General features: G+C 35.9%; 2 protein-coding genes across 2 annotated transcripts; both read left to right on the top strand.

Moving 5' to 3' along the window:
* Positions 1 to 19: 19 nt before the first annotated feature.
* LOC124435413 (DNA-directed RNA polymerases I, II, and III subunit RPABC3-like) lies at positions 20 to 24,347 on the top strand. The gene is made up of 3 exons (XM_046985352.1): positions 20 to 172; positions 1,938 to 2,199; positions 23,768 to 24,347. The coding sequence occupies exons 1-3, from the start codon at positions 100 to 102 to the stop codon at positions 23,883 to 23,885; spliced, it is 453 nt and encodes a 150-aa protein (XP_046841308.1). The 5' UTR covers positions 20 to 99; the 3' UTR covers positions 23,886 to 24,347.
* Positions 15,512 to 19,669, top strand: LOC124435412. The gene is made up of 2 exons (XM_046985351.1): positions 15,512 to 18,715; positions 19,088 to 19,669. The coding sequence occupies exon 1, from the start codon at positions 16,033 to 16,035 to the stop codon at positions 17,041 to 17,043; it is 1,011 nt and encodes a 336-aa protein (XP_046841307.1). The 5' UTR covers positions 15,512 to 16,032; the 3' UTR covers positions 17,044 to 18,715; positions 19,088 to 19,669.

Here is a 24,347-nt window from a genome sequence, read left to right as displayed (position 1 = left end):
ATTGCTGGCTCATCGTTGCTTTTTAACCAAGGGGGGACGCATATTGTGAGTTTATTGTCTCGTACAACATTTACACCTTGTTTGTACGACAGATTCTATATGTCTGGCGTATTATTTGAGGACATTTTTGATGTAAAGGATATAAATCCAGAAGGGAAAAAGTTCGACAGAGGTTAGTTAGTTTTTTTAGCTCTTGATTTTGAAAATTAAATTTAACATGTGCTACCGCCGATATTATTTTTCCATAAAACTACTGTGAAATTGGCACCATATTAAACACAACATTCAACACAACATTCACAGCACAACATTCAACACCACATTTGACTAAAATTTATCATTCAAAATGACAACTCTAAAAGTTGTTTTTGATTCACCTTTTCTATGAAACAAAACAATAAAAACATTTCTTAACTGTGTACGATAATATTTTTGTCCTTAAGCATCATACATAAAGAATGGAAGTCATGAAATTCATAAATAAACTAAGCTTTAATGCATCACCTTGCTTTAATGCCCTTTATTTGGCCTATAATTTAAAAACTACATAGTAGAATTTTTTAAACTTTCGTTGAGTATAGAGTTTGATATTTTCTCAAATATATCCGAAATATGTAGATGGCATGAATTTTCGATACTTTAGAAATTTGTGCCACCTCCAGATTTTGGATGTATCATAGAATATAAAACATCTATAATATATTAAAGTTTAAAAATTCTTCAGTGTAGTTTTTTAGTTATCGACACTTTTACGTGAAAGAACCGGAAATTGCTCTTTATGCATATATAATTCTATTATGACTATTAGATTCAGCCTAGTTTGATGATGATTCTCTTTAGTTTTAAAATTTCTGCCTCCAGATTTTGGATATGTTTGAGAAAATATGAAAGTCTACAACATATTGGAATTTAAAAAAATTCTTACTTGTAGTTTTTAGTTATAATCGTTTTAGTTGAATGTGGTGCCAACTTCACAGTTTGTAATCACTCTACTTTAATGATGATTTCTGATACTTTTGAAATTTTTGCCACCTCCAGATTTTGGATATATTATAGACAATAAAAATATCTATAACATATCAAAGTTTAAAAAAATTCTTCTATGTAGTTTTTTAGTAATAGAGCTTTATATGTGAAAGGCCGGAAATCGTTCTTTATGCATAATTAATTTTATTATGACTATTAGAGTCTTACTATTTCAAAGATGATTTTCAATAGTTTTAAAATTTATGCCATCTACATATTTCGATTTATTTGAAAAAACATCAAACTCTATACAAAAGTTTAAAAAATTTCCACCTTGTAGTTTTTAAATTATAGGCCAAATAAAGGGCATTAAGGCAAGGTGATACATTAAAGCTTACTTTATTTATCAATTTCGTGGCTTCCATTCTTTATATGTGATGTTTAAGGACAAAAATATTGTTGTACACAGTTACGAAATGTTTTTGTTGTTTTTTGTTTCGTAGAAAAGGTGAATTAAAAACAACTTTTAGAGTTGTCAAGTGTGGTGTTAAATGTTGTGCTGAAAATTGTTTTGAATGTTGTTTCCCAATGTGGCGCCAATTTCACCGTAGTTACTATAAACAGAGGATCTGGCATGATACATTTCGAAAATTTCTAAAGAATTCACTAGGGTGGTATATATCAAACTATAAGGATTGCTTCTGACTTCTCAATCTTACAATCTTAAAACGTAAATTATTTTTTGGGGATTTATTTAATTCACTTATTTCCATGTTTAATAACATTAATGGAAAGTGGCATTTAATCTATTCATGGATTTAGAATAATGATTTATAAAAATCATTATGGACTTTTAAAAACCCATTGCGGATATTATATAACACATTAATGTATTATAGGAAAATATGCTTGTGTTAGTTTGCATATTGAATTTTATTATTTATTTTTCTTATTTATCTATCTATTCCAAGTCTCCAGATTATATTGTGAAAGTGAAAGTTTCAAAATGGATCTCATTCTTGATGTCAACATTCAAATATATCCTGTTGATCTTGGGGATAAGTTTCGCTTACTTCTTGCATCAACACTACAAGAAGATGGTGCACCAGATGATGGAGAATATCAACCTATGGAAAACATGCCTTCAAGAGCTGATCAGTTTGAATATGTGATGTATGGAAAGACATATCGTATCGATGAGGAAGGCAGTTCTTCTGAAGCTCCAACTAGATTGTAAGTGTGTCTTTACAGCATTTAGTCATGTATAAGAATGTTTTGTTTTTAAATTTTGTTTCATCATTGCTGCAGACAAATTAGATTGTCTTTTCTATTGGTCACAGTTTCTAGTTTTTCAGGAAATGTAGTCTCTGCACTTGCAGCAAAATTAAATGTGATGTTTCAGATTTATTTGTACCCATAATTTTAAGATAAACTCAGTACAGTTGCACATCATGAAACTTAAGGAAAACAATTAACCTTTTTGTTCTTTATCAAGACTTTGTTGATTCCTTATCTTATTTTTTATCTATTCAAAGATAGGCTTCACAAATTTGATAACTGGTGTTGTATACTTACCTTGGTAAAAATCATGTGTAGAATCCTACCTTAGTTGCTCACACAACCTAAGTTAGGATACTATAAAATCTTGTAGTTGTACAATCTTGCAAGATCCTTGACAGAAATCCTACTCTTGTCCTACACATAACTTGTTGAACGTTGCACAGGATCCTACTGATATCTTTTAATTATGCTGCAAAGAATTCCCAGTTGTGTTCAAATTTTGCCCAAAATCCTGTCCAGATTTTGTGCAGGATCCTATCGGAGTATCAGGGCCTTGCCTAAGATCATATATACATTAGTTGTATATTCTGTACTAAGGGTCATTACAACGTAGTGCCTATGATTGTATATGCATATTGACGTTCTGTTGGCTAAATTCATTTCGACTCATCAATTTTTTGGCAAAATGCCAACTCTAACCTTTCAATTTCAAAACTACTAGCTTAATCATTTATTTGAAATCAACGGAAAGAGAATGGGTCTCAATTCAACAGGTCGTCTCGCTCTATTTTAGGCCCCGTCCACACGTATGCGGATATATTTGAATCCGAAAATTTTTCTTTTCGGATACAGCTATCGTCCACACGCACACGTCGAATTCGCATGCAAATCCGGATATTTTTGAATCCGCTCTCCAGAGTGGAAATTTTTGAATCCGATAACATTTCAGATACGTGTGGACGGTCGAATCCGGATATTTTCTAATACGATGACGTCAAAAATTGGCGTCAGTGTTCACCGCAAAATTTAAACATGACGGACGATCGAAGGCAAATAACTTCTGTGATCATTTGGCTTATTTCCTCTATTTTAGCATATATGGAGCTGAATGTCGCTTTACTAAACGCTAAAATAAGTTATTCCAGAAGGCGGCTTGATATTTTCAAGCTATTTTGTTCGTTATCTACTGGGCAAAACGTCCGGCAGAAACAACTTAAACGAGCAGGAAAACAACACCGTCCTCGACGATTTTGGGTTAGACCTGGACGAACCAGTGCCTGGTGGGATAATTTTGTCAATCAGATCGTGATTGCAGAGGAATGGCGAGAAAATTTCCGTATGAGCAGAGGCTCCCTATATGAATTAGCTAATGAGCTACGACCTTATATCGAAGGCAAGACAACAGTCATGCGTGCTCCAGTAGATGTAGTAAAACAAGTAGCAGTGACACTTTACTACTTGAGCGACGAAGGTCGAATTCGAAAAACGGCAAATGCTTTTGGGTTGTCACGTCAAGTTGTGTCTAACATCATCCGTAAAGTATGCAAAGCCATTACTTTTCACCTTGGTCCTCGGTATATCAAGCTTCCTTTTACAGAATCCGAAGTAAAATGTCTCGTGAAAAACTTTAACCGAGCACATGGTTTCCCTCAATGCATTGGAGCTATTGATGGAACTCATATCGAAATCAAACAGCCAAATGTCAATTCCACTGATTATGTCAATAGGAAAGGGCGACATACCTTGAATGTGCAAGCAGTTTGTGACTATAAATACACTGTGACTACAAATGTTTTTTGGATGTAGTTGTAAAATGGCCAGGGAGTATACACGATGCAAGAGTATTTTCCAACTCAAAGTTAAATGATTTCTTAAAGAGTGGGAAAATACCATATTGCAAGGCTCATATAATGCCAGATACCATTGATGCTGTTGGAGTGTTCTTATCGAATCATTTTAAGTTTTGAAGTGAGAATTCCCTGAAAATCTATTCCTCAGTATGCGGGAAATCTTTCTGGATTGCGGCAGCATTTTCTGGGGTTGGATATTGTTTTACAAAGCGATCTAGAATATCGCCATATTTACTCTGGCAAGACTCCCAGTCAGTGTTCTCCATGGATTTTGCGGCTTTGTATTCAATTGTCACCTTCAATAACAACTCGACTTCATCGTCGCTCCATATAAATGATTCAGATTTGCTGCCCTTGTTTTTTATGGCTTTTCTACCCGAATATGACATGTTTCAACAGTTTCAAATCGAGAATAATAAGAGAAAGCTGGAATTCCCGCGAGCGCAAACAGGCGTAGCGCATGCTCAGTAACAAATATTGCAAGATTTCCGGAATGAATCCGAATACGTGTGGACGGGCGAAATCAATACGAATACTATGTAGTCTCAACGTGTGGACGGAGATATTTTTGTATCCGGAAAAAAATTTTTACGGATTCAAAGGAATCCGCATACGTGTGGACGGGGTCTTAGACAAATTGCGCAAAATTTGAAAAATTAGTGTTCAGTATTTGATTTTTGTTCTGTGAAGAGTATAATTATCTCGACAAGGTTACATAGAAGGTTACATATATGTAGCCATACTTCTAAAGTTCTTTTAACATTTATAAAATGCAAAGCATCCTCTTGCTCGATTTGAGAACAGCGAGTTTCTGTTTTAGTTAGAGTTTTGCTGAAAAGTAATATTATGTCTTCTTAATCTACCCAAAAGATTTTCTAAATTCTTACTGTGGTCTTTCCCATCCCTTCCTCCTACCCTGATATTATACCGATTATTAAGGACATGCGGATTCCCGTTATAATCGTAGATATTTCTTCGTTAAGAAGATCTTTGCTCTTTACTCCACCAAAACCAGGCGTTTGTAACGATAGTTCCCCCCATGGCGTTGAAAATGGCATAACCCTTCTTGATTCTTTGTCCAGAGCAAACAAGTGGTATCCATAATTAAGATCGACTTTGCTAAGTACTGTGCATTCTTTAAATGCAAAAAGTCTTCGGTTATCGTTTCCTGGATCTGCTTTGTTCTCCACATTAATTGGTTCAAGATGCGTAAGTCAAGGCTAACTCTAATATCTTTGGGATTCTTTGCCTTTGGCTGCACTACGAGTGGGGAGCACCATTTAATTGTTTTGTGTGTTTGAACTTACTCGATTATGTTGTTTTAGCAAATTCAGCAATTCTTTTAATGGTCCTACTAAATGGTAGGGTACTTGTTTTTGGGCAATCGATATTGTATTCTCTTTCGTTGGAAGATGTATCTCGATGTCTTTGCCGTCTCTTTGTGCTCGTCCAATTCCATGGAATCTATCATGGTATTTCTGAAGGGTTTCCTCCATGTGGTGATTAGTGATGCTGGTCCTGTTAATTTTTGTTTTAGTTTACCGATCTGTTTTGATAATCGTCTGGTTTCATCAATGATCACCATGTGCAGATTGGATAATGTACGTCTGCCTTTAAACAGTAGCGAGTCTATCTTTCCTTTGATTACAATGATTTGTGTGCGAGTTTGTTGTTTCTGATTTTCTATCGTTACTGTGCATTGTCTGATTACTGGAATTACCTCAAAAAGCGATTTCAATTTAGTTTTCGATTTCTGTAATTGAATTTCGGGTTTCTGCAATTTAAAATGTCTGAACTGTTGTTCGTCCGTTATATTAGCTTCCGATCCATTATCTGGTTCGATGTTCATTAGAATTCTATTGATTTTCACCATGCATGATTTGGCGATTTCCTGTGATTTTGATCGAGTTGTGTGTCGGATACGAAGGTGCTGGATGAAGTCTTTATCGCTTGAATTGCTGCTTGTGCTAGTATTGTTTCAATGTGTTGAATACTAGGTTTCCCTGCTTTAATTTTTCTTTTTTTGATACTGTCCTTGTATTCATCGATCTGCCTTTTTGGCGTGATTTCTGTTGTTCGTGTTGTGAAACCACGATGGATTTCTTCTTTTATTTCTGTCTGAGAATCCGGCAACCGTTGATTTGCAAACGACTGCGAAATGATTTTGTTTTCCACATTTTTGACATCTCATACCATATGCGGGAAGTTCTCCTTTATTATGTTTTCGACCACACCATCCATACCCTTTGTGCTTCGTAAATTTTACTCCTGTGTTTTCTCCAGCTGTCGCTTTATCCTTCCTGCTTGTCTCTGAGCTTGTTCAGCTACAGCTCTTTCATTAAGTATTTCTTGTAGTGTCCAGTTGTCTTGTATCGCTTTAACTAGAATCGTATTGTTCTTCATTGTCTTGAATCTGGCGTAGTCTCTATTCTTTTTCGGCAGAAAGTGCTAATCGATCTTACAAATGAGTCGGGTGTAAACGTTTTGCTCGCCCTCGACTATCGGATCAGGTATAGAATCATATAAGTCAGCAAGTTTTTATCCTCCATAGTTCATGAGACTATTTTTCTTTGATTGAGGGTTTTCTATACCAAAGAATCCGAATTGTCGTACGATATTTCGTTTCCATTTATCCCAACGTTGCTGTCATTTGATAGCTTAAAAGTCAGGATGTTAAAGTGCATTTAAACCTTACGGGGATTTTAGTATTGTTTGAAAGAACAACTCTTGAAATTAACAAATTTAAAAAAATAAATTGATTTGCATTAAATCTATCTTGGCAAATTGCTGTTAAAAATCCAAATTTACCGTATATAATTTTCACTAAGGGGTCTGGTATCAAGCTCATGTCGTGACGTCATGTAAAGAACACAGTTAGCACGGTTCTATTAAATTCAAAACAAACTGTCTGCTGTAATTTATCCATAGCGTTATGCGTTATGCGCGGCTAACCACTATGCTACACTGAAAAAGTGTCCGTCCTTCGGTCTGTCTGTCTGTCTGTCTGTCTGTCTGTCTGTCCGTCGGAATCCTCGGAGATAGTCGTATATGCGAACGATGGCGAACAATACCGTTTTGTGTATTCGTCGCTACCCCCGGAAAATACCGCAAGGTGTAAATTTCCTATTTCATGCAATTTCACGTTGTCGAAGCGTAGCGAATTTTCACACTTTGATGATCAAGGTAAACTAATATAAAGTTTTCTTTCATTTTTAATAATAGTTTGTACTTGAATCGCTCATTTGTTCACTCTGGTCGAGAAATTTTGATCACAATTATTAGTCGAACGTATACACATTATATACACGAGTCAAACTTGCTTGCACTGACTTTTTGTCAGGCGCTCTACGTGTCGGTAGTGCACGTATCAAACAGCACAAATAAAACCAGAGCCATTGTTGCTCGCACAGGTCGTCAAAAATCAGGGCATCATTTACGTGAAAGGCCACGTACCAAAACTGAACCTTGCCATTGTTCTGGAGTTAAAATTCAACTTAGCCATTGTGCAGGTATCAAAACTAAACCTTGCCATTGTGCAGGTATCAAAACTATACTTTGCCATTATGCAGGTATCAAAACTAAACCTTGTCACTGTGCAGGAGTACAAAACAATAGCCGTTGTGCTGATATATATTTAAACCAAACAATCCAACTTGCTTGTACATTACTAAAAAAATTACTAAAAAAACAATTTAAGTCAACAATTGACTACTCTTTTCTGTTCTGAGGTTTTTATTTCTAGAAACATGGGTGTAAAGGCGGATCTCCACTAGACGATTTTTATGACGATCGTCTTAAAAATTCGTTGCGCCACATGCGCAGTAGGAAATAAAAATCGTCAACAAAATCGTCAAGCGCTCGACGAAAAGTAGAAACGGTTTCTACTTTTCGTCGAGCGCTTGACGGTCGTCGTAAATTGAACCAATGAAATTTCATTTTGTGAAACTAATTACCATTTCTCTAAGGTCAAAATGGCTGCCACCAGTGAAAAAACGAATTCCAACTGAACGGTACAAATTCTGTAGAAAATATGCCGTCAGAGATTCAAATACTTGAATCTCCGAGGAGTATCTCAGTGGTGCAACATTTTGTTGATCAAAATGTGGTACAAGGTGTTGGAGAGCTCGATAAGGAAATGTTTTTGCAAGCTCTCGGAGACTATAGTTGCTTGCGGGATACAAGCAATATAAACTACAAAAATAGGACCATGAAACTTAATGCATGGAAATCTTTGTCTCGAATGTTCAAGCGAAAAGGTAAGTGTTCTAAATTAAAGGAAGACTTCAAGAAACTTGAGAATTTCAGTTATGTGTTGTTTTGTTATTGTGATGTAGCATGTTAAACATGCTAAAGTGGACAGGAAAACATCTCGACGTATCTGCGTAAGGGTGTCCGTCTCACCATTTCGTTTGACTGTGCTCCTTGACTATATGTGTTATTTCGTATTTTATGTCAACTCTGACAAAATTTGTTTCTTGCCCTTTTTTCAGTTCCATACCTTCAGAAAATTTTTAAGAACCTTAAAGATTCTCTAAAAAATGCCTTGATAAGAGGCGAGCATTGTCTAAATCTGGGGCAGCTGTTTCGACACTTAAAACATGCAAATATTTTGAGGTTATGAGATTTCTTCATGAGAAAACAAGCAATTTGGAAACTCACAGCAATGTGGATCTTGAAATCCAAACAATACCAGAGAGCATATTGGACATATCCTCATCACAATGTCCAGGACCTGGTCAGCCTTCTTCAAGCTGTTCAAGCGTATCAGATGAGGCAAAATATGGTAAAAGAAAACGTCCTAATTCTAAAGATCAACTAGACCCATTTCTTGACCATGTGAAGAGTATGGACCAGAAAATCTTAAATTATTTAGAAGGAATGTCAGGTAAAAGTGAAAATGAAGATAAGGATGAAGCAGACTTATTTTGTATGAGTCTTGTTCCAGTTTAAAGAGATATGGAAAAAAAGCAACTCAGACAAGCTAAATTAAAATTTCAACAGCTTTTGTATGATTTACAATATACAGATAAATAAAAAAAATTGTTGTAGAACTTCACAGATCGCATTAAAAAATTAATAACATACTCTCACTTATACAAGATACGTTCCATCCAACGAATACAGATATATAGCTAGTGAAATCATTTATTTTTAGAATTATAGCTTATACATGTATTGCTAACTACATAAGTGAAAAACCCCTTTCGTATGAAAACCCATCACATCACTAATGCTCATATTGAATATAAATAGCTTTAAATTTGTTTTTTATTTTGAACACCTTACTATATGTCACTGCCAGTCAACTGCTCCTTCATTATTAAACTAATCAGCAAATTGTTCACAAACCCACTTAGCTTCTGCACCATAGTTATTTGATGCACCAACATCTGTAATGTCACCCAATCCATTCATACAATTTGCATCTTGTCGCCACTCACCAGGGTTAAACTCATTACCCATTTGCCCATCTTGATCAGCAAATGATGGTAGGCAGTATAGATTTGAATCGTCATCTTCATTTATGCTCATAAGGAAGTTAGGCAATGCCACAACAGCTTTAGTTATGGCAATCACATTATCAACTTTGGCAACTATAGGCCTATGAAACACACAAAACCGATTAGCACATATACCAAAAGCATTTTCAATGTCACGTCTGGCTCTGCTTCGCCTGTAATTGAAAATTAGTTTCCTCTCAGACAGGTTTGAAAAAGGATAGGGCTTCATCATGTGTCATTTTAGGCCAAATGCATCATCCCTACAAATACGTGGGTAGTACTTTCGTTGAATGGGTAATCTTGCCATCTGTGGGCATGTTGAGAAGCTTGTTTTCAATAGCATAGCCAAGATTGCTGTTGGCTTACACGCTGCCATCACTTTGCCGCCCACTATCACCAATATCAACCAGTGTGAATTTATAATTTGCATCACTAAGTCCCAACAAAACAATGCTATGAGTCTTTTTGTAATTAAAAAACTCGATGCCTGTTCAGCTGGAGCAAACATCTGCACATGCTTTTCATCAATTGCTCCCAGCATATTAGGAAAGTTCCACCGATCTTCAAAATCTAGATACTTTATCCAGTCACTTTCAGTGCAAGGAGTTTTCATGAAACCCATTTCCTTTAGTTTGTCCCAAAGTGCGTTGCATGTTTCGTAGATAATTCGACCAACAGTCGTTGAGCTCATTCTATAATTGGCAGCGATAGTTGTATGAGCATCCCCAGTTGCCAAATATCGCAGAGTGACTAAAAGTCTTTGATCTACACTTATTGGTTCTCGCATTTTCGTTTCTTTCTTATCATCGGGGCAATATACCCCAACAAGGTCTCAAAAGTGTCAGGTAACATCCTGAAATATCTGAAAAACATTTCATGATCGTATAATCGCAAGTCTTTAACCAGCAAATTGTACTCTCCTTTCTCATTTCTTTCCTCGTACAGTATACGCATCCAAAATCTTGGTCGTTTTCGCTTTGTTTTCATAGATCTTACTCTACATGCATGCAATAAAATCAAATGCCTTCGAAGAAGTAAATAATGCATTAAAGTTTGATTCACATCGGCCATTTTCTCAATTTCACATTGCAAGTTGCAATCGTCTTTGACGATTTTGTTGACGATTTTATTTCGTACTGCGCATGTGGCGCAGCGAATTTTTAAGACGATCGTCATAAAAATCGTCTAGTGGAGATCCGCCTTAACTATTGAAGTTTATCGCTGAAGATTTGGTTCAAACCACAATTTTACTGACCGTTACAACAGTCTGAGTCGACTTAAAGGGGACCTTTGGAATCAAATACTGTTAATGTTTTACCTAAATGTATTCTGCCTGCCTTATCTAAAAGGCCAATTGATTAAGAGTAAAAAGAACAGTGATTTTTTGAATTATTTTCTTTCATTTTAATATAAGACCTTATTTGGTACGGGATACCAAACATCCCCTCTTCTCTAAAGTTATTAACGTCATTATACTATAAAGTCATAATCAGAGTTTAAACATAACTAAATTAACTATTTCAGATATTGTAACCTGTCCGGAGGTTTCCTTATACGAGTGAATTTTCTGTGCTCTGGAGACTCATCCGATTGTGTTACCTTGTTAATTGACGAAACTGGAGCATTGTTTTCAGCTGTAGCGGGTTGTACATCATTTGTTCTAGCATTCTGGGCACCATCCCCAGCGTCATTACTCGGCTCTGGGATAGGACGAATGTGGCGACGATTACGTTTCAAAGTACTAGCACTAAATAAATCGACACTATACGATTTTGGCGTCTGTCCTTTATTTTGAACTACACCGGAATCCCATTGGTGACTAAAAGGGTTAAATACTCTAACGTCATGACCAGGGTATATTTCTGAAAGTCCTCTTGATGTTTTATCATAATGGAACTTTTGTTGATCTTGGCGGCCTGCAGCTTAGCATTAATGTCTTGATTTTCCACAAATAAGGCAGGTTTCGTCACACCAGGTAGATTATATTGATATGTTCTCGAATTCAATAATTCTGCAGGTGAAGAAAGATTGTGGTTGATAGGTGTTGTTCGGGGGCACAACATTGCCAAGTGTGGATCAGAACCGAATTCTTTACACTTCTGTAGAAGATACTTTACAGTCTGTATATTTCTTTCAATAAACCCATTAGATTGAAGGTAGTGCGGGCTTGTTGTTATATGATTAAAGCCATATAACTTACTGAACTCTTGAAAACTTGATGAGGTGAACTGAATGTCATGACCAGTTACCAATTTGTTAGGGATTCCATGCTCTTCAAATATGCATTTCATGTGCTCTATAACAGTGTTGGACTGAATTTCTTACAATTTTGAACAATTGGAAACTTACTGTAATAATCGGACACAAGAAGGTATGAGTTATTGTTCCAAAAGAACATATCTGAACCAAGAGTGTGCCATGCTCTGGGTGGTATATCATAAGGTGTTAAGGGCTCCTTTTCATTCATTCTTTGATTGTGTTGACACGGATTACAATTTCTTACCATATTCTCAATATCAACATTAATACCTGCCCAGAAGACGGAACTTTTCGCTCGTAATTTACATTTTTCTCCGCCTTGATGTGCATAGTGAAGCTGCTCCAAAACTTCTGATTGTAATTTCTTTGGAATCACTAGGTTCCTTTAAGGATTAAGCCATTAACTACTGTTAATTCCTCACGATAGTTCCAATAACTGTGTAAGTGGAAAAGACAATCTGCTCTTTTTGTCTGGCCATCCATTACTTATGAAAGATTTAAGTACATTTAAAATAGGATCCTTGTCGGTTTCAGGTTTCTGAATTTGTTGGATTCTCGTTGGACTTGCATTAAGGTGCATATTTAACTCATTTATCGACATATCAAGTCCTGATATTGCTTCTTCTTCGCACGGGCTTAATCTCGATAGTGCATCCGCCAATGGTATATCTTTTCCTGGGACATATTTAATTTCAACATCATACTTTCGAATGCGAAGCATCATCCTAGCAATGCAAGGTGGTGCACTCGAAAGATATTTCTTGAAAATTGATTGCAACGGTTTACGATCTGTTTCTACGATTACATGACGGCGATATGCGTAGTAGTGAAATTTTCTAAGGCGTACACGATGCCAAGCATTTCTCTGTAAATGTTGGAGTAACGACACTCTGTTTCAGTAAGGAGTTTACTGCGGTATTCCACAGGACCTTTGTCTTGATACAGTGTTTCTCCTAGACCACGCATTGACGTATCTACTTGTATGATCACGGGTTTACCTTCGTCAAAATACTTGGGTGATTTCGGAGGGATTTGCTCTGCAAACCACTGGGACTCATTGGAACTCTTTATAAGGTCCCATAATACTTCTGAAACTTTAGCTAGATTGGAAATAAATCTACTAAGAACTTGAAACATTCCTAAAAATGTTCTAATGTCTGCGCGACTGGTTGATGGGTGCATATTTTTGATGGCTTTTACCTTTCCTCGATCGGGTTTAAGACCGTCAGCGCCAATAACGTAACCAAAGAAGGATATCTCCTTGCATGCAATTTTGCACCCTTCTGGGTTAAATGAAATACCTGTCTGTCTAGCACGCTCCCTAACTGCTTTCAAGTTCTGGTCGTTCTCATCGAGCGTTTTTCCCAAAACGATAATGTCATCAGCGATCTCAATCACACCAGGAAGATCTCCAAATGTCTTGTCAACTTATTTCTGAAATATTTTTATCTTTGTTAAATCCTTAGGCGGTTTCTTTTCCTCTGATGTACAAACTCTTTCCAATGATGCAACTCGTGATGCTGGGCACAGTGAATATGCTGGGCACAGTGAACGTTTAGTTTGATCATGTTTCGTGCCACAATTGCTGCATGCTTTAAGAGATTTGCCAAAATGTTGTTTGTTATTGTCACAATTTTTTAAAGTGTTTATAATTGTAGTATGAAGTTCATTACTTCTTATATCTGCCAATTGTGATGTAGTGTCTTCTACAGTTCGAGCAATGTCAATAGCTTTATTCAATGTGAGGGAATCATCGTGTTTAAGTAATTATGCCTGTACCCGAGAATCACTTGAACCAAAAATCAAAGCATCAATTATATGTTCCTCAATATTTGTGTACTTACATTCTTCAGCATAAATTCTGACCTTTTCTATAAACGAGTCAACATATTCACCTTTTTCGACGAATTTAGACAAATTATGAATTTTCCAAGGACAACTCAACTAATGAACTAACGGGAAAGTTTTGCTTTGACATGTCAAACTCATTTGATCATCACTCTGTTGACTCTGTTCATTTACAGAAGAAAATTTCGTTCGATTTTTCCGTGAACGACGATTTTACTCTTCACAAAGCGTTTGGATGACAAATGACAATAAAGTATTTATCTAAAAAACAGTTTTCATTCAAAATGGCTATGAATTTTATGTTAAATTTGCGAGGACGTCTCTATAATCGTCGCAAGTAAAGCACCTATAGCGGATATACTTATGCTCACTCGAGCTTGCCGTCGGCTTTCCGAGCGCGTGACACTTATATAGCAGTGCATTTTAATATTTTAAGGAAGAAACATTACAGTTTGTGAAAGACATGGACCAATAGGTCCAATAAGTCCCATTCCCCTTTGTTAAAGTAATGTGTAATCAGTCCTATACAACAAATCAATTCCATCCTCATGATCACTGTATGTATAATGTATGTAAATAGAATGCTAATGTTCATGAATAATGACCGCAACATGGAATGTACCATTAAAGTTTATTTGTGTATAAAAGTGATTCCTTGCTGAAAATTACTGAGTAACATGAATCCAGATAAAATCAGATAATATAGTTACACCATATAATTGTTGGTGTTAATGGATGTGTTGATCTTGTGCTGGTTGGCAACAAATTGAACAAAATACAGAAATTATCCTTTAGGCTCCAGTTGACATGATTTAATTGGTTATTGGCTGAGTTCACACTTTCATGTCCAATGCAACATATACATGTAAAGATCAATAATTTTAATGAAGCAATTGCTTTGCTACCGCTTGCCTTTAGCATGCAAATTTTGTAAAATGAACTTTGGAAAACTGCTCGTCCAATTATTCCCAATTTAATATTTGTATATTATACATACCACAGTGTTACTTCTTGCATGTTCTTCTATAAATTGACTTAGTTATATGAGAATTTGAAAATAAAAGGTGATACAGTTACTTTGTCTATATTAAGTTACAAAATATACAAGATATTGCAGTTTGTTGCTCATCATATCAATTGTATGTTTTAAAAAATGCCTCTGTCCATTTGGTATTGTGTCGCTCATAACAGATGATAAATGATGGAAAACACCCAAAAGCAATTTGCAAAGGGCACTTTGCCCTACTCGGTGCGAGAGGCAGCAAATGCCTGGCAGTAGTAACTCCTAGTATAATAATATGCTAATTATTTTCTTTCATTTTAATATAAGACCTTATTTGGTAAGGGATACCACAACACTAAAACTTTCAAATGATGTAGAGGAAAATTCAGGCCCTAGGACTATAAATGATATAGTTGATTCTGCCCATACAGTACATGCTAATTTTAATCAAGGTATTGATTTGATGTTTTGTATAAATGTTGGTAAGCAATGTGTTGCCATGTCATTATATGCAATCATTTATGAAGAAATTAAATCGATCAGTCTTTGGGATCAGTCAATTTTAAACACAATTTTAGTTTATGGAAACAATTTATATGGTGTGATAATCCAAAGTATAAATAAGGATTATTTATTACTAACTGATGTCCCTGAGTATGTAGACTTGGATAATCATACATTTTATATGCAATAAAGCAGTTCTTATTCAGGAGCATTATATTTAAGTGAAAATAGTCTCCCATATGTGACTCTTGAGCATGCTCTGAATGAAGTATTTCATTCATTAAACTATAAAAGTTGTTTAGTCACAATTGGTTTGAATACTGTAGCAATAATGATGCCTTTTCCCAATGTGTTTAAAGTGTTTGATTCACATTTACGGGATTTATATGGTAGACCGTGTGCATTGGGTTATTGTATTTTAATATCACTGGAAGGAATTGAAAATCTTGCAGAGTATTTGCGATTAATATCAAAGTCAAGTGAGACAAATATTTTAGTACCATTTAAATTAAAGGGAGTAAAGTGCATTATTAATGAGGATATGGACACAGGGCTTGATTCAAAAGGTACTGAAAATTAAAGTATTGCAGACCTGCTGAGCAATTTGAACAATCAAACATAAACTCAGAAAAAGTGGACAGCATTAGAAATATTCAAACATCTAGAAAAAGGTGGAGAACTAATGAATCAACCAAACAAAGTGACGCTAGAGTTGCAAAAATGATTGAATACAATAGTTTAAAAAAGCTAAATGAGACCAGTGAGCTAACAGAAACTAGGCTTGCCAAAGATAATAATTGCAAAAAAGTAAGAAGACAAAATGAGATGGCAGAGCAACGACAATGTACACTTGCCATTGACAGTAATGCTAAAAAAGCTAGAAGACAAAATGAGACTGTTGAGCAAAGGGAAAGTAGACTTGCCATTGACAGTAATGCTAAAAAAGCTAGAAAACAAAATGAGACTACTGAGCAAAGAGAAAGTTGTCTTATTGACAGTAATGCTAAAAAAGCTAGAAGATAAAGTAAGATTGCTGAACAAAGGAAAAGTACACTTGCCATTGACAGTAATGCTAAAAAAGCTAGAAGAAGAAATGAGACCGATGAGCAAAGAGAAGCTAGACTTGCAAAAGACAGAGAAAGAAAGAGCTTCTAGAAAATATGCACAATCTACAAAGCATCATAAACATAAAGGTAATGAAATGCATTCAGTTGGAACTACAAATGCAATAAATTGTTGCTTGCCACGAAAAGATTTTGGCATATGTACACATATTACCAAGTTTCATAACTCTATATCCACAGGACCTCTATATGTTTTCATTTGCTGTGATCAATTGTGGTATAAACATTCTGTCTCTCCTGCAGACAAATTAAGATTGTTCGATCGTGACATAACTCAGGATCTGCAGAATATAAAACGTTTTGGTAATATCGAATGGATTTGTTTAACCTGTAACAGTCACTTGAAAGGGAAACTCCCACCTTCTGCAATTGCTAATGTTATGAAATTTCCTGAAAAACCATCTTTCTTTGATTTAAATGAACTTGAATGTCGACTTATTGCCCCTAGATTGGCATTTCAAAAATTATTTCAGGCCCCCCGAGGTGGCCAACTCAAGATTACTGGTAATGTCGTTAATGTTCCTGCAGATGTCAACAGCACAGTAAATATGCTGCCTAGATTATCAGATGAGACAGGTACTGTTAAAGTACAACTTAAACGAAGATTACAATACAAAAGTTCTGCACTTTCAATGAACATAAGACCACACCAAGTGATGCAAGCAGATTCTTGGTTGATTAATACAAGTCCTTTTTATCACGATTAAGGAATCATTATCAACAGTAATTGGTTGAGAAGCTTTCAAGACTCGATGAATAAAACCTCTGATAACATGGAATTATTGCACACTAATGTAGATGATAATACAACAACAACAACTTGTCAGTCTCTTGAAGATGAATGGAGGGAAGATAAAGCCGAGATAACAGCTGGAGTGACTTATAGTATGTTGACTTCTTCAGATTTTGTTAATGATAGTGAAAGACAGCAAATTTATAATGTTGCACTCGGTGAAGGTAATATACCATTGAGTATATATAGAGATCTGTATTCGGAAGAAATGACATATCCAGGTACATTTCATGGACAAAAAAGACCAGGTGATAAACAAAGCTAAGAATTTGCAAGTGAAATTCTTGCTTGGTCAAGCCCAAAATGCCCTCCGAAAAAACAAAATGGCCACAGAACACTAACTGCTGGAGACCTAAAAACTACCGAAGGTATTTAAAGTCTAATCAACCACGATGATGATTTTAGATTTCTCAAAACCCTCAGGGGCTCACCACCTTACTTTGAAAGAGCAAAAAAGGATTTGTTTGCTATGATTTGACAGTTTTTCATCTGCAGAAACGAAATGGAATCATTTATTAAGATTTCTTTGAAAACTTATTGATCACAAGGATTATAGTGATGAAAAATGGAATAACCTCAATTTGGAGGAAATGTGTCGACTTATTCAAAGTGACCCAGTAACGTGGGCAAGACATTTTGATTATTATTTCAATACGTTGTTAAATCATTCAACGCTTTGATGTCTGTCTTTAAGTATAAAAGTTTGGTGGATTATAACTGCGAAGACCGGATTGTGCGATGTCTTTTATCCGAGTCCTTATGAATTCCGGGTAGAATCCAGAAGGCTCATAAATGGGTTCTTGCTTAATCTTGGAGTATAACATTTCAAAAGCGTGAGAAGGTCTATTTATATCAGATCTAAGGTCTATAACCGATCTTTGTGAGAGTACGATTCGCATTGATCTTAAAGTTGTAGAAGAAATGCATTTGCTAAGAAATGACTGTAAAGTAGATCTTTGTTTTACTCCTTTGTACATGCTAAATCACACTGATTTGAAAATTTCTTTTCTCAATGCAAGCTCTTTGCACAAACATATTGAAGAGGTTAGAAAAGATATAAATTATTCGTCAGGCGACATCCTAATTTTTACTGAAACAACATTTAGTGCACAGGATCCTGATGAAATGTATGCGATTAGGGGGCTATGAGTTATACAGAAATGACGACATTTCGAATAATAATCGTCGATATCACGGAGCAGCTGTATATTTCAGACTTTCCATGATGACAGGATATCCATGTGTAAGAAACTATCATGGAATCGAGCTAACTTTGATGAAGACATATGAACACCCAGACTTAATTGTAATTGCTATATACAGATCTCCAACACTTGCACTGTCCTTCTTCACAGATTTTAATCATTGGCGACTTTAATGTCAATTGGCGTGATGAAGCAGTACGAAGGTCACTGTACAATCTCATGATCAATGAATAAGGTCTCGAGCAACTTATATCTAGTTCTATTACAGATAATGGAACATTGATTGATCACGTCTATACAAATTTGATGGAAGAAGATATCCAAACAAGTACTCTTGAAACTTACTTTAGTGATCACAAAGCAGTTTGGGATTCTGTTAAGGTAAGGAGGTGACGATATCGAAAGTTTGAAACATAGTGTGTTGACATGTTAGAAGAACAACACTAATGAGTTATCGAAAGTAATAAAACACCATCGCGTTGACTTGGTCAATTGATGGGTGGCCAATATTTATTGGCCTGCTTCCAACTAACGAAAAAGTTAAGCACTTTTTGTTCTTTTTCTTTTACGTTTTCTTTTGAGCTGAACCTTTTTATTTAAGGTTCCGGTGGCATATTTTCAAAATTAATCACGTGATCTCCATGCTGAAGCACTAAATATATAAACGTAAATAATCTTGTATACGTTTATTGATAGTAGATATCCGTGTTAAACCAGCAGATATTTTTTGTAACCTTATTTTTCTTTTTACAGGTCAGCTGCAATCTTAAAGATAAATAAACTCTCGTGAAGACGCAAGAAAAATACTGATATCATCGTCTCATTTTGCTGTTGTTAGGTATCTACATGTTATGCTATAATCTCGTCATTGAAGCCTTCAATTTCAGACCTAAAGCGAGTTCTTTCACTTAACGCAGCCTGGAACTACTTGATTCATGATAACAATGTCTACTTATTGCCAATCAATGTCGTAAACAAGTTGTGTAATGTTGCTAGCAGATGTATGAAATTGTTCAATTTCTGGCAAAGTGAGATATAATCGATGGATGTTGCCAACACACCTTGCATTCTTCTGGATCACGGTTAAAAATATCGATTCCGACTAACCGTTCCTAGACAAAAAAAGTCTCGTTTCCACAATTACATTTAGAAAATGTATAAAATCCGAGGTCTCGTTCATCTCCCGTTTCGGGAGTCAATCCATCCCGGCTCTCATATAAACAAGCGCTTTTTGTGTCGCATATACGTAAGAGAAGATTCGGCCAGCAATGACTGGGAACAAAGCTTCTAAACAAGCTTGCTTGTTTTGCAAATTAAAATATATCGCTTAGTCAAGTTCTTTGATTTAAATGTATTATGCAAATACTACACATAGCTGATATTTGGGCATTTTACTCGCTTTAACGCAACAAAGTCGAGCCACTTATTTCAACAAGATTGGCGGACCCATTATAAGGAATGAGTGAAGGCCTTTGCCTTATGGGCAGAAAACGTTAAACCTGTCGGTTATAGTGGACTGAGTTGGCCTTATATGACAACATTTTGCTATACTTTTCATGTATCTTTACGATAGTTCAGACCCGTGTTACTTACATGACGTCAGCTGGATGCGCAGTCCCTGTCTTATAGCGGTAAAACCGAGCTCTTAAAATGGTATAATTTTGCAACTTTGACGGGGTTTGCAGCGCAAACTATTTGTCCGATTACAGCAAAACTTTGGAAAATGGCGTTTGACACCACGTACATGGGATAGTTTAAAAACCACGTAAGGTTTAGATGCACTTTAATTAAGATGTCTGTTGATGATTGTTACCGGTGCTTCTGTCGTTTCATTGTCCAGCATTGCATGTATCGTCTAGGTTTATCTTCGTCGCCAGAAATTGTTATATAAAGAGTTGTGCTCTGTCATTTATATTCTTAAGTTCTATGTCATTTATTATGTAACTTTATACCATTGATATCGCGCGTTGCGAGGAAACGTCAATGAATTTTTTTCATTAATACATTATTAGATTTACAATAGCAATTCATATTATTGCAATAATCTGGGCTCTAATATTCATTATAAGATTACGTCTTCCGCCTGGAAAATCTATGGCTGCAATAGGCAAGACCGGTGCAAAACAATATCAACAACCGTTCCTGTAGCTTCATTACAGAGCCCTGCAGTTGACCAAAAATTTATGGTTAGCATAACTCTGTCGCCTTTGCTAAAAAAATTGCTTGTAAGACTAATGTCATCAGAAAGTATCTTTTTTTCCCATTTCTAACAAATGGCGAGCATTTATTCGTCAGTTGGATGTTCAAGCTTACTTGCTAATTCGTGTCTTTTTAACCTTGACGAGACAGAAGTAATTTCCAATCATCATTTGTTGATTGGCATTTGTGGAGGTTTAACGATAACTTTTTAAAATTTGTTTGTTCAGGTGTCATAGCTTGCACTCGTAAATTTGTTAGCTCTATCAAACATTTCTTATGCTTTAAAACGCCATGCTCTGCTCACCAATAGTGCTTGATGGTTTTGCATAAGGAAAAACATGGTTTGCTACTAGTGGTAACTTACCTGGATCACCAGTGAAAATTAACGACACCAGATCTGAGAGACTTGGGAATTTTATCCTTAGAGGGAAGAAATGAAGAGATTCGTGTGGGGGTGCGAAAGACGAATCTGACATTGAGATGAGGGAAAGCAGCGTTGTAGAGACGATTGATTTGTGTGCGGGTTAGCAAGAAGTGACAGCCGGTGAATGGGAGACAGAAATACACTATTTTCTTTGGGACACAATGTGGTCGAACATATTTGTTGGATAGCAATTGAGTTTGAGTAGTTTTCTAGTGGTTTCAAATTTGTGCATGAAAAGTCTCATAACTGGAGCAGAGGTTGGAAAAGCGGTGTAATAGGCCAAAGATTAAGATGCGTTTATAAGAAAGTGGATATAGCTGAGAAAGTTTGTGAAAAGACCGGTGAACGTGGGTTTACGATATACAGAGGTGGTGAATTTGTCGTTTGAGCGGTAAATGTCAATGTCTAAAAATGGCAGTCGTCCATTATTTTTCGTCTCAGAGGTGAAAGTGATGTTGGGATATTTGTGCTTGACGTTATGCCTCTTTTCTGGCTAAGGGGTACAGTTGTCGGTGCGGTGATCACGCCGTCCTAGGTTCAAATTCTTGTCGTTTTAGTCTCAACACCTCACCTTAACTATACATCACAGTCTCAACACCTCACCTTATCTATACAGTACCGCTCGCGTATATCTTAACATAGAAGTCCAACTACCTATTACTGTTTATGGTACGCGTAGGATACAAATATAATGTGCGCATATACGCGTACCATGCCCGTAGGATACAAATACATATAATGTGCGTATGACACGCGTGTGATACGCGTAGCAGATACATGGTTATGTACGTATGCGCATGTATCATTCAAACTATTTATACCTGAAGTAGTTACCAGAGTTCTCACTCATAACTGGATATATATGTCAGATAAAAGGCTTTCATCTTACGTTAAGTAACAAATTATTGTTCTGTGGAAGAAAGGGAGAATTTAATCTTACGCAAAAGAGTGTTAAGATATACGTGAGCGGTACTGTACATCACATTACACTTACACATCCATAGTAATCGGATACCTCTAATTATGTAAATAACTGTATATAAATAAATATATATAATAGTAAGTTTGTATGTGATGATTTTCCGTATAAAACAGTGCTCGACGCCCGAAAGCTGATCGTAAATATATGTAATGATGATGAAAATAATTAACCAAAACTACAGATTCATTCCGACAGGCCTGTTTCGTGATTGCTCGCTCTTCAGGAGACTTAATGAACTTAAATGTTTAAAATATACATACAAGATGACGGAAGTGAGCATATTAATTAAGGTGTATAGTTACAAATTACATAAGAATGTTTTGAATCCGTGGCGACAAGAGGAAACAAGTTCGTCACTTTTATTGGGAGATGATTTAAATGGTTGTTAGAGGGTGAATAGTTTTTCTTTGAGGCAAAGATTGCATCTTTCACTGGTGCTGTGTTGTATGGTTTGCCATATGTGATGATATTCCATGAAATGTCGTGGTCAATGCTGCTGTCTTTAAGGGTCCAAATGTGCTTACTGAGTTCGGTCGAGTTTTGTAGTTTTTTGTGGCGGAAAGAGGCAGTGTGACTTTTATGTCTAGTCTTAAGTTCGTTTTCTGTAAGTCCAATGTACGTCTCAGTTGTGTTATTGTCCTTGCGTTTCACAGTTGCTTGGTAGATAACGGATGATTGTCGGCAGTTGCATGTTTTGTTTGTGTCTTTTGTTCGTTGTGTTGTCGTTGGTTTTGTCTGAGTTTTTTAATATATGTTTGTTGTGATTGCTGATTATTTGTTCGATATTATTAATGCAGATGTAGCTGAGTTTGATGGTGTTACGGTAGAATATTTTCCTAAGTTTGTGGTCTATGGGAAAGTGCTTATCGATTATTGAAAGAAATTTGTGGCCAATGTTTGTGTGGACGTTTTTGCTGTATGGAGGGTTGTACCAAAGTATATTTTGTCCAAGTCTGTTCTTTCCGTTTTGTAGTGGCGTCCGAGTCAAATTTTAGTGTTTTCGGTATCCGTTTTCGTCAAGTGCTTCTGGCACCTCGCTGGCAACAAAATTGATGAAGAATTTAAAAAAAGCCTTTGAATAGGAAAAATGCAACATAATTTACGATTTTAACGTCTAGCATTCGCGTACATATTGGCCAAATTTCTTGGAATTTTGTTATCTGAAACAACATATGCCATAATTTAACTCAACGTGTTGTGATAGCTTTGTCATTTTGTGCTCGAGCTATTTTAAAACTGCTTCTTGGTAACACAATTCTCGCTCTGAAAATGGTTACTATATGGCGACCGTTTTAAAGTTATATGAAGCAATAGAAGTCCAACTACCTGTTACTGTTTTTATTATGTGTTTTATACATCCTGGATAGCAAGGTGGACTGTTTCCTAAGTTACATCGCCAAATCTAATTGACTTTAACCCGTCATTTTGTTTTCGTCCGTTGATTTAACACGCCTGCGCTTTGTCTAGTTGCTGTAAGCTTGATCCTTAACTTTCAGTCCACAAACAGAGGAAAATATGAAACATTCTGAATATAAGTGCTACAAGTCACACACGGCAGAGGAAAAGGACAGAGGCATAAGTCAAAATACCATCTCAACAAAACTGTTGTTCAGAAATATCTAAAAAAAGATATTAAAGCCAAAATTTTACTATTATGATTTTTTTCGCGGAGTTTGAATTATTAAACATTCAAACTTACCTTAGAACCACCACCGTTTAAAGCTCGCTGCCACGAATAACATTTTGCAAAGCAGCAATCTCTGGTGTACTTTAGGCTTAAATCCACTAAGTTTAGATTTTTCAAAAGTTTCTCTTTTGTATGTTTTAGATCGGCTTACGTTTCGTTTGGTGGTCTCCTTATGCGATTACAGGGTGATGCCAACAATTTACACGGAATGGAAGTCGACCAATACATTTATTTGCTGATGAAAAAATTAGCATTTTGATTTTTTTGATTAGTAGTGTTTTGTACGTGATGAATACTCGGAGGCAAAACATCCCACGACCTCTTATGTTAATTATCCAAGGCTAAGGGGCATTGATGTTTTTCTCGTCATGCATTTTTGAGGTATTATGCAAAAAATATTTTATCAATGCTATTTTGGGTTCCAAACGTAGTGTGGGTGAATATTAATTATTTTATAAAATCACACCAGATTGGTTGCAAACCAAGACAAGCAATTAATTCTGTAAAATTGTATCTTTGTTTGAATCATAATCCCATTATCTTTTCTTATTGACATTGCTATACTTTTGATGTTTTTCAGGTCATGCCTGCATAAGCCACTGCTTATGGGCGACCACTGCAGAGATTATTCTTATTTCGTATAATAGTAATGGAATTTGTAACCAGGCTGTCTTTTTTATATAGTCTAAAATTTTTAATTAAGTAAAATGCTTTTACCGGA

This window comes from Xenia sp. Carnegie-2017, unplaced genomic scaffold (genome assembly GCF_021976095.1).
Source record: "Xenia sp. Carnegie-2017 unplaced genomic scaffold, XeniaSp_v1 HiC_scaffold_14, whole genome shotgun sequence".
In the NCBI taxonomy this organism is placed as follows: domain Eukaryota; kingdom Metazoa; phylum Cnidaria; class Anthozoa; order Malacalcyonacea; family Xeniidae; genus Xenia; species Xenia sp. Carnegie-2017.
The sequence above is the reverse complement of the archived record's forward strand: the minus strand, read 5'-3'. Positions and strand labels throughout refer to the sequence as shown.

Bases quoted from the DNA above. Each gene is read 5' to 3' on its own strand.
- LOC124435412 (XM_046985351.1), top strand. From the start codon at position 16,033: ATGAGATGGCAGAGCAACGACAATGTACACTTGCCATTGACAGTAATG.
- LOC124435413 (XM_046985352.1), top strand. From the start codon at position 100: ATGTCTGGCGTATTATTTGAGGACATTTTTGATGTAAAGGATATAAAT. The intron at 173-1,937 runs GTTAGTTAGTTT...ATCTATTCCAAG, and splicing joins AGGGAAAAAGTTCGACAGAG to TCTCCAGATTATATTGTGAA. The intron at 2,200-23,767 runs GTAAGTGTGTCT...TGTATGTTTTAG, and splicing joins TCTGAAGCTCCAACTAGATT to ATCGGCTTACGTTTCGTTTG.